Source organism: Ctenopharyngodon idella, chromosome 15, assembly GCF_019924925.1.
Source record: "Ctenopharyngodon idella isolate HZGC_01 chromosome 15, HZGC01, whole genome shotgun sequence".
Lineage (NCBI taxonomy): Eukaryota > Metazoa > Chordata > Actinopteri > Cypriniformes > Xenocyprididae > Ctenopharyngodon > Ctenopharyngodon idella.
Window position 1 is genome coordinate 32382852 of NC_067234.1, and position 12651 is coordinate 32395502.

The following is a 12651-nucleotide window of genomic DNA, read 5'->3' on the forward strand; positions in this document are numbered from 1 at the left end:
GTCAAATATGAGGTAGTATCCGTAGACCATAACTTCACATTACTTTGGTAAAGTGCAATAAAGTTGCATTTAAATGGCTGCATTCAAGTGTATCATATACCATAAATAGGTGTACAAAGTTAACTTAAACATCTAGCTTATAGTGTGGAACATACACAGCTATACAGTATTAAACAAGCTTCAGGATTTGACTTAACATGGACTTGGTTAGCATGCAATTTACACAAAAATATACATATTATTATTTAAACTAGTACAGAATGTACAAAATATCTAAGTTGCATTTACATAATAGTAGAAGCAATCAAATCAACATGAGTACAACAGTATGTAAGTGCTGTGTCAAGTCAGTTTCATCAGTAAAGTGCTCGTAGCAAGGTTGGGTTTTTTTTTTTTTTTTTTTTTTTAAATATATATATATATACGCAAATAGATGGAGAAAGAATAGAAAATCGAAAAAAGAAAAGTAAAATATAAATAAAAAAAAGTGCTATATTAATGAAAAAGATATGTCTTTAGCAGTTTTTTGAAAATGGCTAAAGACTCAGCTGCTCGGATAGAGCGTGGTAGGTCATTCCACCAACCAGGAACAGACCAGGAGGAGGTCCGTGAGAGTGATTTTGTGCCCCTTTGGGATGGCACCACAAGACGCCGTTCACTTGCAGAACGCAAGCTTCTGGAGGGCGCATAAGTCTGAAGTAGTGGGTTAAGGTATAGTGGTGCAGAGCCAGTGGATGTTCTGTAGGCAAACATTAGAGCCTTGAATTGGATGCGAGCAGCAATTGGCAGCCAATGCAAACTGATGAAGAGAGGTGTGACATGCGCTCTCTTCGGTTCGTTAAAGACCAGTCTTGCTGCAGCATTCTGTATCAGTTGTAGAGGCTTGAAAGTGCATGCTGGAAGGCCTGCCAAGAGAGCATTACAATAGTCCAGTCTGGATAGAACAAGAGCTTGGACAAGAATTTGTGTGGAAAGCTCCGATAGGAAGGGTCTAATCTTCCTAACGTTGTACAGAGCAAATCTGCAGGACCGGGCCATTGTAGTGATGTGATCTGTGAAGCTTAAACAATCATCCATCACCACTCCGAGGTTCCTGGCCATCCTGGAAGGAGTTATGGTTGACGACCCAAGTTGAATGGAAAGGTTATGATGAAGTGTTGGGTTGGCACCGACCACAAGCAGTTCCGTTTTTGCAAGGTTGAGTTGAAGGTGGTGGTCCTTCATCCAGGCAGAAATGACTGTCAGGCAGGCTGCGATGTGACCAGCAACTGTCGGATCATCTGGTTTGAATGAGAGGTAGAGTTGTGTGTCATCAGCATAACAGTGATAGGAAAAACCATGTTCCTGAATGACAGTTCCTAGTGATGACATGTAGATGGAGAAGAGAAGTGGTCCAAGCACAGAGCCCTGAGGTACCCCAGTAGCAAGATGATGCGACTTGGACACCTCACCTCTCCAAGATACCCTGAAGGACCTACCTGAGAAGTAAGACTCGAACCACTGGAGTGCGGTTCCTGAGATGCCCTTCAACCTGAGGGTTGACAGGAGGATCTGGTGGTTAACTGTGTCAAAAGCAGCAGACAGATCCAGCAAGATGAGTACCGATGATTTTGAAGTTGCTCGTGCCAGTCTCAGGGCTTCAGTAACTGAGAGCAGGGCAGTCTCAGTTGAGTGGCCACTCTTGAAGCCAGACTGGTTGTTGTCAAGGAGGTTGTTCTGTGTGAGATAAGTAGACAGTTGGTTGAACACAACTCTCTCAAGTGTCTTCGCAATGAATGGAAGAAGGGATACCGGTCTATAGTTTTCTAAAAGTGCTGGATTCAGAGTGGGTTTTTTAAGCAGTGGTGTAATCCTAGCCTGCTTAAAAGCTGTGGGAAATGTACCAGTGTGAAGAGAAGAATTGATCATGTGAGTGAGTGCAGGTACAATTGAGGAGGAGATGGCCTGAAGAAGATGAGTGGGGATAGGGTCAAGCGGACAGGTAGTAGGGTGATTGGAAAGGATGAGTTTGGAAACATCTGCCTCAGAGAGCAAAGAGAAGGAGGGGAGAATTTGTGTGTTTTCCGTTAAGATGTTATTGTCAGTATGTGGTGTGGAGAATTGGCCGCTGATGGTTGTTATTTTATGTTTGAAGAATGTGGCAAAGTCATCAGCTGTAAGAGCTGATGTGGGAGGGAGGAGAGGAGGGCAAAGAAGAGAAGAGAAAGTTTTGAAAAGTGTGCGGGAATGTGTACACGTTCATACACGTTTACATTCGGACTATTTTAGTAGCCCAGTACAATGTTATTCCGCATAACGCAAAGCAGTTTTGTTTATTAAAGGGGGACTCAGTGATATTTCAAATACACAGTTTGGAAGTTAGTCGGGCCAAGTGCAACAACAAACGTCTAACCAATCAGCATGAGGGGGCGTATGATGGTCGAGGAGAGAGAACGAGCAAGAGGGAGATTTGAAAATAAGGAAATGGGACACAATACAAAACAGCTAAAAAAAAAAAAAATCACTGGAATGAAGGTTTATGCCTGGGCAAGTGCTTTAGGACCTGGTTATATTAGAAAAGCTTTCCAGCGCTGGAGAGAGAGAAGAGGGAAGACCTGAAAACTGCTCCTGCTTGTCATGTGAGTACACTGGGTTTGTTTGTTTGGGTTGATTTTAAATATCAACAATGTCCAACAGCGTACTTACTGCACCTTTAACCGCTAGAGCACCAAAAGTTACATAGGCTACTAGGCTGCATCCGAAAACTGAAAAATGCTGCATCAAGGCACGTCCAAATCAATCCAATGTTAGCTTCCTGTCTCAATGTATCTGATCGATTTTTGAAGGCAGCGGTACTACGGCTGCATGTTGGCTAGGTTCCAAGAAAGCTGAAGCTTTATATCCTTAGCTCTATACTGTAGCTCCTCCCTCCTAAACCATTTACAGGTAAGCATACATATCTTTATATGTAAATTGTGAATATGAATTTGAATTTGAATGAAAAAGACATTACAGACTCATTGGCTATACTATGACATACAATAATGCAGACATATTCAGACCATCTAAAACAGATTAGGATATGGAATATTCTGCGATTGGTAGATGCTGAAATATACAACATACAGTGTATTTTCTTTTCTTTTATTATTTTCTTCTTTTGAATCAGTCATTATACATACATTTGACTCATGAATGTCTTGTTAGCAGTATTAGCCTATATGTCAAACTTAAATGTCCCCACAAGGATTTTGGATATTGGCATATTTGTTGGGACATTTTGTCTCCATAATGTAAGGTTTACCTGAACCACACACACAAACAAAAATACAGTCATTTACAGCACTTAAGACATTTTATAAAAGCACCAATCATTGCTCCTCTCACAAACTGTTAATGCACTAAACTGTACATAAAACTGCCTTTTATCAATGGACTATCAACTATTCTCCTTCTGGGATTATTGGAGGATTATTTTTTCCTCTTCAGTGGTTTGCCTTAGGAATCCAGGAATCCCTGAGAAGTTAATGTGGGTGAGACTGTTGTTGTTGTTTTTTTTGGCTTTTTCTCTCCTACACATTTTTCCTTTTTTTGCTGGGATTATCTTGTTTTTTTGGACTGCTTTTTTGGACTGTTTTTTGGATTGTTTTTTTGTTCTGAACTCTGGTATTTGGTTCTATGGGACTTTATAAGTCTCATTCAAGGCACCTTTTGACTCATGGACTTAATTCATTTAATTCTTTGAGTTATGAGGGTTGTATGTGTTCTGAATGATGTTTGTTAATACATGCTTTGATCAATGAGAGTCTTGCTTTATTAAATGGAGAACATTAAGGTATACAGACCAATACTAACCAAATAGAACCCCGTGGTAACAATGAGACTTAGAGAAAGAAAAGTTTAATTTGTTACAAAGTGACAAAAACCTGCCACTCTCACAAAAACACTACTTTTGTCACCAAAGTGACAAAGACCCTATTGTGTGTTATGAGCCAAAAAAACATATATACATATTTTACATCCTGCCCAATGTTGTCCAACAAACAATGTTCATGTTGAAGGCTATGAAAACAAATATAGTGAAAATAACCAATCACTACCTGGGCACCACAGCATAATGGCTGCCCACTGCTCTGGGTGTGTGTGTCCATGTTTTGCAGTGTGTGTTGTTCACAGTTTCACTACTCCTAATATCTGTGCACAAACTTGGATGGGTTAAATACAGAGGGAAAATTCCGTGTATGGGTTACCATACTTGGCCTTAGCACATCACTTATGCAATGAATTATATAACAAATTATATAATAACAGTCTATAATAGGTCCGAACACTACAATAATTAATGAAAATTAAGAGCAGCTTTATTTCAACACCGAATTTCAAAAACAACATTTTTAACTAAAAATCCTTTTCTTCTCATTTTTTCACTATGTATGAATGTAATTTTTACACTATGGGCCCATTTACTAAGTAAATGGGTAAATAAACATGTAATTATTGAGCAAATAAACAAGCAAATAGCCTATGCCTAAGTAAAAAAGGCCCCATCCCCCGAAGATAATATTGTGTACAGGTGCATCTCAATAAATTAGAATATCATGAAAAAGTTTTTTTTTTTTTCTGTAATTTAATTCAAAAAGTAAAACTTAAGTATATTCTAGATTTATTAGACATAAAGTAAAATATTTCCAGACTTTTTTGTTTTCATTTTGATGATTACAGCTTGCTGCTCATCAAAATAAAAAAATCAGTATCTCAAATTATTATAATATTTAATTTCAAGTTCTATTAAATTACCTTTCTCAGGGTATAAATACTGGGTTTAGGTCAGTAATCCCAACAGCAGTCATGGGGAAGTCTGCTAACTTGACAGTTGTCCAGAAGACGATCATCAAGACCCTCTACAATGAGGGTAAGCCACAGAGGGTCACTGCTGAAAGAGCTGGCTGTTCGCAGAGTGCTGTGCCAAAGCATATTCATGGAAAGTTGACTGGAAGGAAAAAGTGTTCCTTTCACTTGTACACCTTTTCGGTGTACAAGTGAAAGGAATGACCGCAGGCTTGAGAAGATTGTCAGGCGAAGCCGATTTAAGAACTTAGGAGAGCTTCAAAAGGAGTGGACTACCAGGAGATTTTAGAGCACTTCATGCTTCCTTCTGCTGACAAGCTTTATGGAGATGCTGATTTCATTTTCCAGCAGGATTTGGCTCCTGCCCACACTGCCAAAGGTACCAAAAGCTGGTTCAATGACCATGGTGTTACTGTGCTTGATTGGCCAGCAAACTCACCAGACCTGAACCCCATAGAGAATCTATGGGGTATTGTCAAGAGGAAGATGAGAGACACCAGACCCAACAATACAGATGACCTGAAGGCTGCTATCAAAGCAACCTGGGCTTCCATTACACCTGAGCAGTGCCACAGGCTGATTGCCTCCATGCCACGCCGCACTGATGCAGTAATTCATGCAAAAGGAGGCCCAACCAAGTATTGAGTGCATAGAAATTAACATACTTTTCAGAAGCCTGACATTTCTGTTTAAAATATCCTTTTTTTTAATTGATCTTATGAAGTATTCTAATTTATTGAGATAGTGAATTGGTGGATTTTTGTTAAATGTGAGCCAAAATCATCACAATTAGAAGAACCAAAGACTTAAAGTACTTCAGTCTGTGTGCATTGAATTTATTTAATACACGAGTTCCACAATTTGAGTTGAATTACTGAAATAAATGAACTTTTCCACGACATTCTAATTTATTGAGATGCACCTGTATCTGCGATCTCACACACTGATGATAGGACGCGTTCATCCCCCCAGCTAAATTACAAGCGTGAAACGTTCCTCTACCGCAGTTAAAAGCGCCGTTTAGAATGGGGATAGCCCAGGGTTAAGCACAGGGTGAAAAGCCGTCTTTTTGCTATATCCTCATTGCAAACTAATAATACCGTACCGTTAGCATACATAATAGCATACCGTTATCAGCATATTATGTTGAAATTCGTCTCTCGTCGTCTCTGAGAGAAAATTCTCCGTTAATACAGCGTCAGACAGTTCCGTCACTTTTTACTTTCACTTTCTTTTTTTTCTCCCCGTTTTCTTTTTTTTTTTTTTTTTCTACGCCACTGATTGGTGCATTTCACATTGTAATACTTTTGCGCAATAAAAGATTAATAACAGCCTTTTGTTCTGTCCTATCTATCATATGTTGTTGCCTCATTAAAAAGCTGCTCTATACATTTAAAAGAAATGTCTTCATTTTATAGTGTGTGTATATAGCGGCCTGTAGCCTACATTTACTTGTTTTTCATCAATGTATTTTCTAACAATTAGACATGTGCCGATATTCGGTAATACGATATCACGATAATGAATATGCACGATATTGTTATCTTGGGCACTTCAAAATACCGTGAATTAATTATTACGAATTATTCAAATTTTAATAATAGCCTACATTACAAGAATACTTTCCCCATCAATCGTATAAATTGCACAACACCACTATATGCTGCGTCAAAGAAAAAAAATGTATTATTTTTTAAAATAGCATTAATTTAATTAGCCTACCTTAAGTTGTTTATATGCTCTTTTATATCCTACTTACTTCTTATTCTGCTAATCGCACTTTAAAGGGTTAGTTCACCCAAAAATGAAAATTCTGTCATTAATTACTCACCCTCGTGCCGTTTTACACTCGTAAGACCTTTGTTGATCTTCGGAACACAAATTAAGATATTTTTGTTTAAATCCGATGGCTCCGTGAGGCCTATATAGGGAGCAATGACATTTCCTCTCTCAAGATCCATAAAGGTACTAAAAACATATTTAAATCAGTTCATGTGAGTACAGTGGTTCAATATTAATGTTATAAAGCGACGAGAATATTTTTGGTGCGCCAAAAAAAACTAACTAACGACTTATTTAGTGATGGCCGATTTCAAAACACTGCTTCAGGAAGATTCGGAGCGTTATGAATCAGCGTGTCGAATCATGATTCGGATCGCGTGTCAAACCGCCAAACTGCTGAAATCACGTGACTTTGGCGCTCCGAACGGCGGATTCGACACGCTGATTCATAACGCTCCGAAGCTTCCTGAAGCAGTGTTTTGAAATCGGCCATCACTAAATAATTCGTTTTTTTTTTTTTTTTTTTTTTTTTTGGCGCACCAAAAATATTCTTGTCACTTTATAATATTAATATTGAACCACTGTACTCACATGAACTGATTTAAATATGTTTTTAGTACCTTTGAATCTTGAGAGAGGAAATGTCATTGCTCCCTATGTAGGCCTCACGGAGCCAACGGATTTAAACAAAAATATCTCAATTTGCGTTCCGAAGATTAACGAAGGTCTTACGGGTCTGGAACAGCATGAGCATGAGTAATAAATGACAGAATTTTCATTTTTGGGTGAACTAACCCTTTAAGAGGGTAGTTTATATTGTTTAATTTAGTTTGCTGTTTTATACAACAGTATGTAGATATTTATGTTTGATATTTAGTTATTTACTGCTGTTTATTTATTTGTTGCAGAAACTACCTCCAATGCATAATATGTGTACATGGTGAAACCCTGCACAAAAAAAAAAAAAAAAAAAGGTGGAAAAGATATGATGACTCTCCCTGATCAGAGTACTGAAGTGGTTAAGACCATTAAAGAACTGGCATTCCGTGGGGCAATCCCCGAGACCTAGAAGTAGTAGTAGTAGTGGCCAAAGAATATACACTAACAAGAAGCGACACTCAATAGAACGTTCCATTGCAACACCGGCGCCCAGCAGCGGCCCTGCGTTTCCGCCATTCTGGGGTGAAAGCGAGTCGGCAGTCCACTATATCTATGATAATATCAGCTGCTTTGTTAAAAAAAAACGTACATTAAAGCTGAAATCCAACCTGAATGATGACAACACAGAATAAAATACTATCAGTGATCATCAAATCCTTTTAACAGTTTATTTTACACACTTTGTGTTTAAGTCTTCCACTTTTTTCACAAAACCTTTGCTCTCTAGAAACCCAGTCAGTTTGGGTTAAAATTCTTTGAAGTTCTAGTATTAGCATTATAAACACTGAATTAATACCAACATATGAAATTAAATTAAGGACATGCATCAGAAAAATTGGGAATGTTGGACAATAAATATATGAATATAACAGCTTGATTTTGCGGTGTTGTCTAATGTCCGTTAAAGCAAAAGTGTCCAAAAGTGGGAATTATGCGATAACGGACACAGCAATGCATCATGTATTATAAGATCGTTATGTTTGTAGCGTGATCCATTAAAACATACAATATATAAATTATATATATATATATATATATATATATATATATATATATTTTAATTCAGACCTAGATACTATTATTACTATTACTCCACTAGGTCTGAAATATAGTATTCGCTGCAAACATGATGGTCTTACATTTATTAATTATTAATGTACTATTAATAAATGTGTAAAGTTCCATAAAATGGAAATACTCAATAAAGTAGGCTAACTACGTTACCTCAGATGTTTGAATGGTTGGATTCCACAACTGGTCAAATAAAACATATATAAGACAATACAACATTTCATGTGGGAGCCATACAATTTACTGGTGACTTAATTTAAAAAACTGTTCTTTTGCGCTTCTGATTTGGCAGTGAAATTCGCCGATTTTGGGTGCGTAAGATGGGAAGGATTCTATGGTCCAGTTAGTATTTTCACCCCATAATGGCGGCTCATCCTGGATGAAATACATTCTGCAACACCACTGACAGCTCCACCAGCACACTGAGAGGTGAATATATTTTACTACTGTGATGATGGTGGTCTGCAAGACATTTGTTCCCTCTCAACACTATAAAAAAGAAAAGATAGGCCTATTTCTAAATTGTTAATTAAATAAAGATGAAGTACGTTTTACTAGAAAAATATTGTTTAAATTTTATATATCAATAATAATAATAATAATATTATTGAAAAAAATATCCTATAAAATTATTATTATTATTATTCTAATTATTATTATATTTTATTCTACAAAAATGCCTATAAACCTGATGCTGACTCTAATTAATGAAATATTATTTCAAATTTTGCTGTGTGCCTTGTGCAAACAGTGTTATTTGTTTGACGCATGTCGATGATCTGGCAGTTTTTATCAGTCCTTACAGTCATGTACATTCATGGTCAGACTGAACCTCTGGTCCCATAATTATGTATTTATGTATCTAAATCTGCGCTAAATATACATATATCAATTCATATTCATGCCACAGCTTTAAAGTATAGATAACAGAAGGGTATCACAGTTAAATAGACCTGGCCACTCCATATGACTGAATAACATGAATCTAGAGTGCGTTTAAATGAGATCATACCTTGAACCACAAATGATGCTCAATGAAATGTATTTTTATTTGCTCCCGTAGTAAGCAGACATGCTGTCATTAGTTTACTCTAACAATAATTGCCAGCTAATCAAGCATGCAATATCACAATTCATGCATTTTCCAGATTATTGCCAATTTTAATGTTTACTGTAATTAAAACAGGAAAAAAAATCCTCAGCTAAATAAAACGTCTATGTGTGAAGAAAGCAACAGTTGCAAGTAAGCATTACTTACAGGCGATCACATTTAGCTTTGTTTTTCTCACACTGATAATATGGCAAAGCAGGTGCTATTGCCTTCAGTCTGTTTATCACCGCCTCCTTTTTATCCTCTCTCCAGACTATTTTGAATGCAAAGGCTTTAATTCCCTCATATTTTTGTAACAATTCAAGATTGCCTTTAATGCTGAATTCCCAGGAATCTGATACACATTTATTCAAACAGGGTGAATTTACAGTGAAATAAACCACACATTCATCTTTTCCATTCAAGATGTTCTTCAGATAATTCTTCAGGCGAAACTCTGAATGATCTTGTGTATCTTTATCAGCCTTTGCAGCAATGAGGTTACTGCTCACATAAACCTCATTGTTCTGAAGTTTTTGTTTCACTTCAGTTAGTAATTTCTGACTTGGATAGTCAGAACCTTGAAGACATTTGTTCTTCTCAACTCTGAACGCAACAGCGTATTGTCCTACGTTACCCAACCTGGAAATTATAAAGCAGTGGGAATTTAATGTTGTGTGTTAAATTTACAAATATTAATAGAAAAAAAGTATATTTTACATATATGTATGTATGTGTGTTTGTGTGTGTGTGTGTGTGTGTATGTATATACAGTAGTCAACATTTGAAGTGGATCAAAAAAGTTTGTCAAAGTTGTCCTAAGAACACAGCTGTCATAAAGAGAAGGTTTTAGGACAACTTTGATGAAAGGTTTTGATCTACTTCAAATGTTGACCACTATAGTTTAATGTTAAAATTATTGCAAATGTTCTGATATATAAAAAATTCTGATACATAACTAAATCCATTAGTTTGCCTTTATTTATTTTATTTTTTTTCTACTATCAAAGAAACTTACTGATTCTCAAAGTTCTTTACAATATCCATGAGAGTTTTTGAGTTGACATCCGCACCTTCAGCACAGGTACAAAAGTGAAGCAGGCAGATCAGAAGGATCCTCAGTGGTACAGCAAAAACCTGAAACAAACAAACACTTTTATACAAAATATATGTACAGCTGTAATTTACGGGTGGGACATGTCCCCCACCACTTTTTGCCATGGGGATCAATATTGTCCCCTACCACTTTTTGAAACATCTTGCAGCACAGATGTAGGCTACCTAATACAAATGAAACATCTCCAGTTGACTAGCAGAGTATTCATTTTGTTTGTTTGTTAATAAGAGGTGATCTGACGTTTGAACGTGTTTGAAATCATGCCTGTTTATCAGCCGCGAAAGGAAACTGCTCTTTCTTTCTGCACGTCTTCACACAGACAAGCACTTCAATCTATCACTGAATGATGTTGCGGAGACTCTATTCATTCCGGTGAAATCACATAACAAAATGCACACAAACGTGTCCCTGCTCTTGATATACAATCACTGACAAACATCTTTGGTTTTAATGAGAGAAAAAAAGAACTATACGAGGGCGGATTAGAACCTGGAACCTCTGACACGCTTAACAAAAATCCTACCGTGAAAAATCTTGGTGATGGAAGTATAACTTACCATTTTATCTGTTGCTCAGATCAGGAGGTTCAGGGTTGCTGTGTGAGTCTGCAGTGAAGCAGGAGTGATGAGGAAGAGGAAGTAGATGGTTTTTATTCTGATGCTCGACCCGCCCTCTTCTTCAACACCCAGGTCAAAAACAGGTCAGTTTTATTCAGAGGCCCAAACTGAGCAAAATATGCAATTTGGTGCAAATCACATTTGAACATGATTTTTCTAAAAAATAAATAAATAAAAATAAATAAATAAATAAATTATATATGATCAAGTACACCTCAGGTGCTTCAGTCGAGTTAGTGTTCATCTTGAAATATTAATAACAATATAAAAGTTATTCTTATCTTTAGTTTATAAAAATCATTAAAGATTTCACAGCAAAAAGACGTGAACCACAAGCTGAAGGTGGATGTGTTTACAATTATACTAAAATCAGACAACAGAAAACATGAAGGAGATTGTGTGCAACATATTTTTTTTATTTTTTTTTTATAGCAAAGTTCTGATCATGTAGATCATTTAGAGGACTTTTGTGTATCAAATATGATAGACTTTATAGGGTTATGTGCCGCGTCACCCCCTGGGTGGTTTCGACCATCTTGGCCACAAGCCATTTCCTCTATTCATATTACTCAACTCCTGTAAAAGGTTTACCTTTATAGATTCAGGAGGAGTCAGGTAGGCGTATAATATTCTCTTCTTTGATTATATTATCTCAGGGTCTACTCTGATCACTACCGTACCCCTTAGGCCTATGGTTCAGATATCAACCATGCCTACCTGGGTGGGGTTGGTTAGCCTTCCGTTCAGTGCACAACAGCTGGCTCTTTGCCCTTAGAGAACAGCTGTGCCTGCTTATGCTCTATGCCAGCAAAGCTGGAAGTTCCATGGGCCAGAATAAACAGTTACATTTTAAAGCTTACCCTCGTCTCTACTCACTATATGTTCTGTCTAAGAAAATCAGGTGTCTTCTGAGATTTGTGGTCTGGAGCTGACTTCCGCTTGCTGCTTGCTTGTATGCTCGCTCTCTCCAAAAGATCTTCCACGCCCAGAGAGCTCTAAAGACCCCATTTTTTATACTTACTATTGACACACATTATCTCTACATTTATGTACTTGCGTTAACATATTTCCTGCATGTGTTAATTGTTACATTACTTGCGTCGATTGCTCTATTTACCTGCGTCAGCACATTTCTTGTTTGCGTCAATGGCATTAGCAATACACATTTTGTACATTTTATCACATTTCTACCTTTCTAGACATTTAATTCCTAACGGTCTTCATTTTTGGCAGTTACACATAACAATGCTCCTATCCCTCAGAACCCATGTTCACCCACAGACACATACGTCATCTTTACAGGATGTGGTATACACTACACTTGAGTGCACAGCTTGTGTGTGTTTTTATGTCACCTTATGTAAACTTCATGGCCCCTAGAGAATTTCCAAGATTTATAAATTTTCTGCTTTTTGTTATATCTTTTCTTATAATTTAAATCTTTATCTACTTGTTTGGAAGAGAACACTCCATTTCTGTTCACAGTT

At 37.1% G+C, this 12651-nt stretch overlaps 1 protein-coding gene and 1 long non-coding RNA gene across 2 annotated transcripts; both read right to left on the minus strand.

Moving 5' to 3' along the window:
• Positions 1-2637, minus strand: LOC127495917 (uncharacterized). Its single transcript, XM_051863381.1, has 2 exons — positions 1479-2637; positions 1-1280 (listed from the first exon to the last, which is right to left on the minus strand). The coding sequence occupies exons 1-2, from the start codon at positions 1906-1908 to the stop codon at positions 496-498; spliced, it is 1215 nt and encodes a 404-aa protein (XP_051719341.1). The 5' UTR covers positions 1909-2637; the 3' UTR covers positions 1-495.
• A 7021-nt stretch (positions 2638-9658) lies between these two features.
• Positions 9659-11168, minus strand: LOC127495938 (uncharacterized). The gene is made up of 3 exons (XR_007925213.1): positions 11105-11168; positions 10449-10567; positions 9659-10072 (listed from the first exon to the last, which is right to left on the minus strand). It is a non-coding gene; the product is annotated as an uncharacterized LOC127495938 (long non-coding RNA).
• Between the last annotated feature and the right edge of the window lie 1483 nt (positions 11169-12651).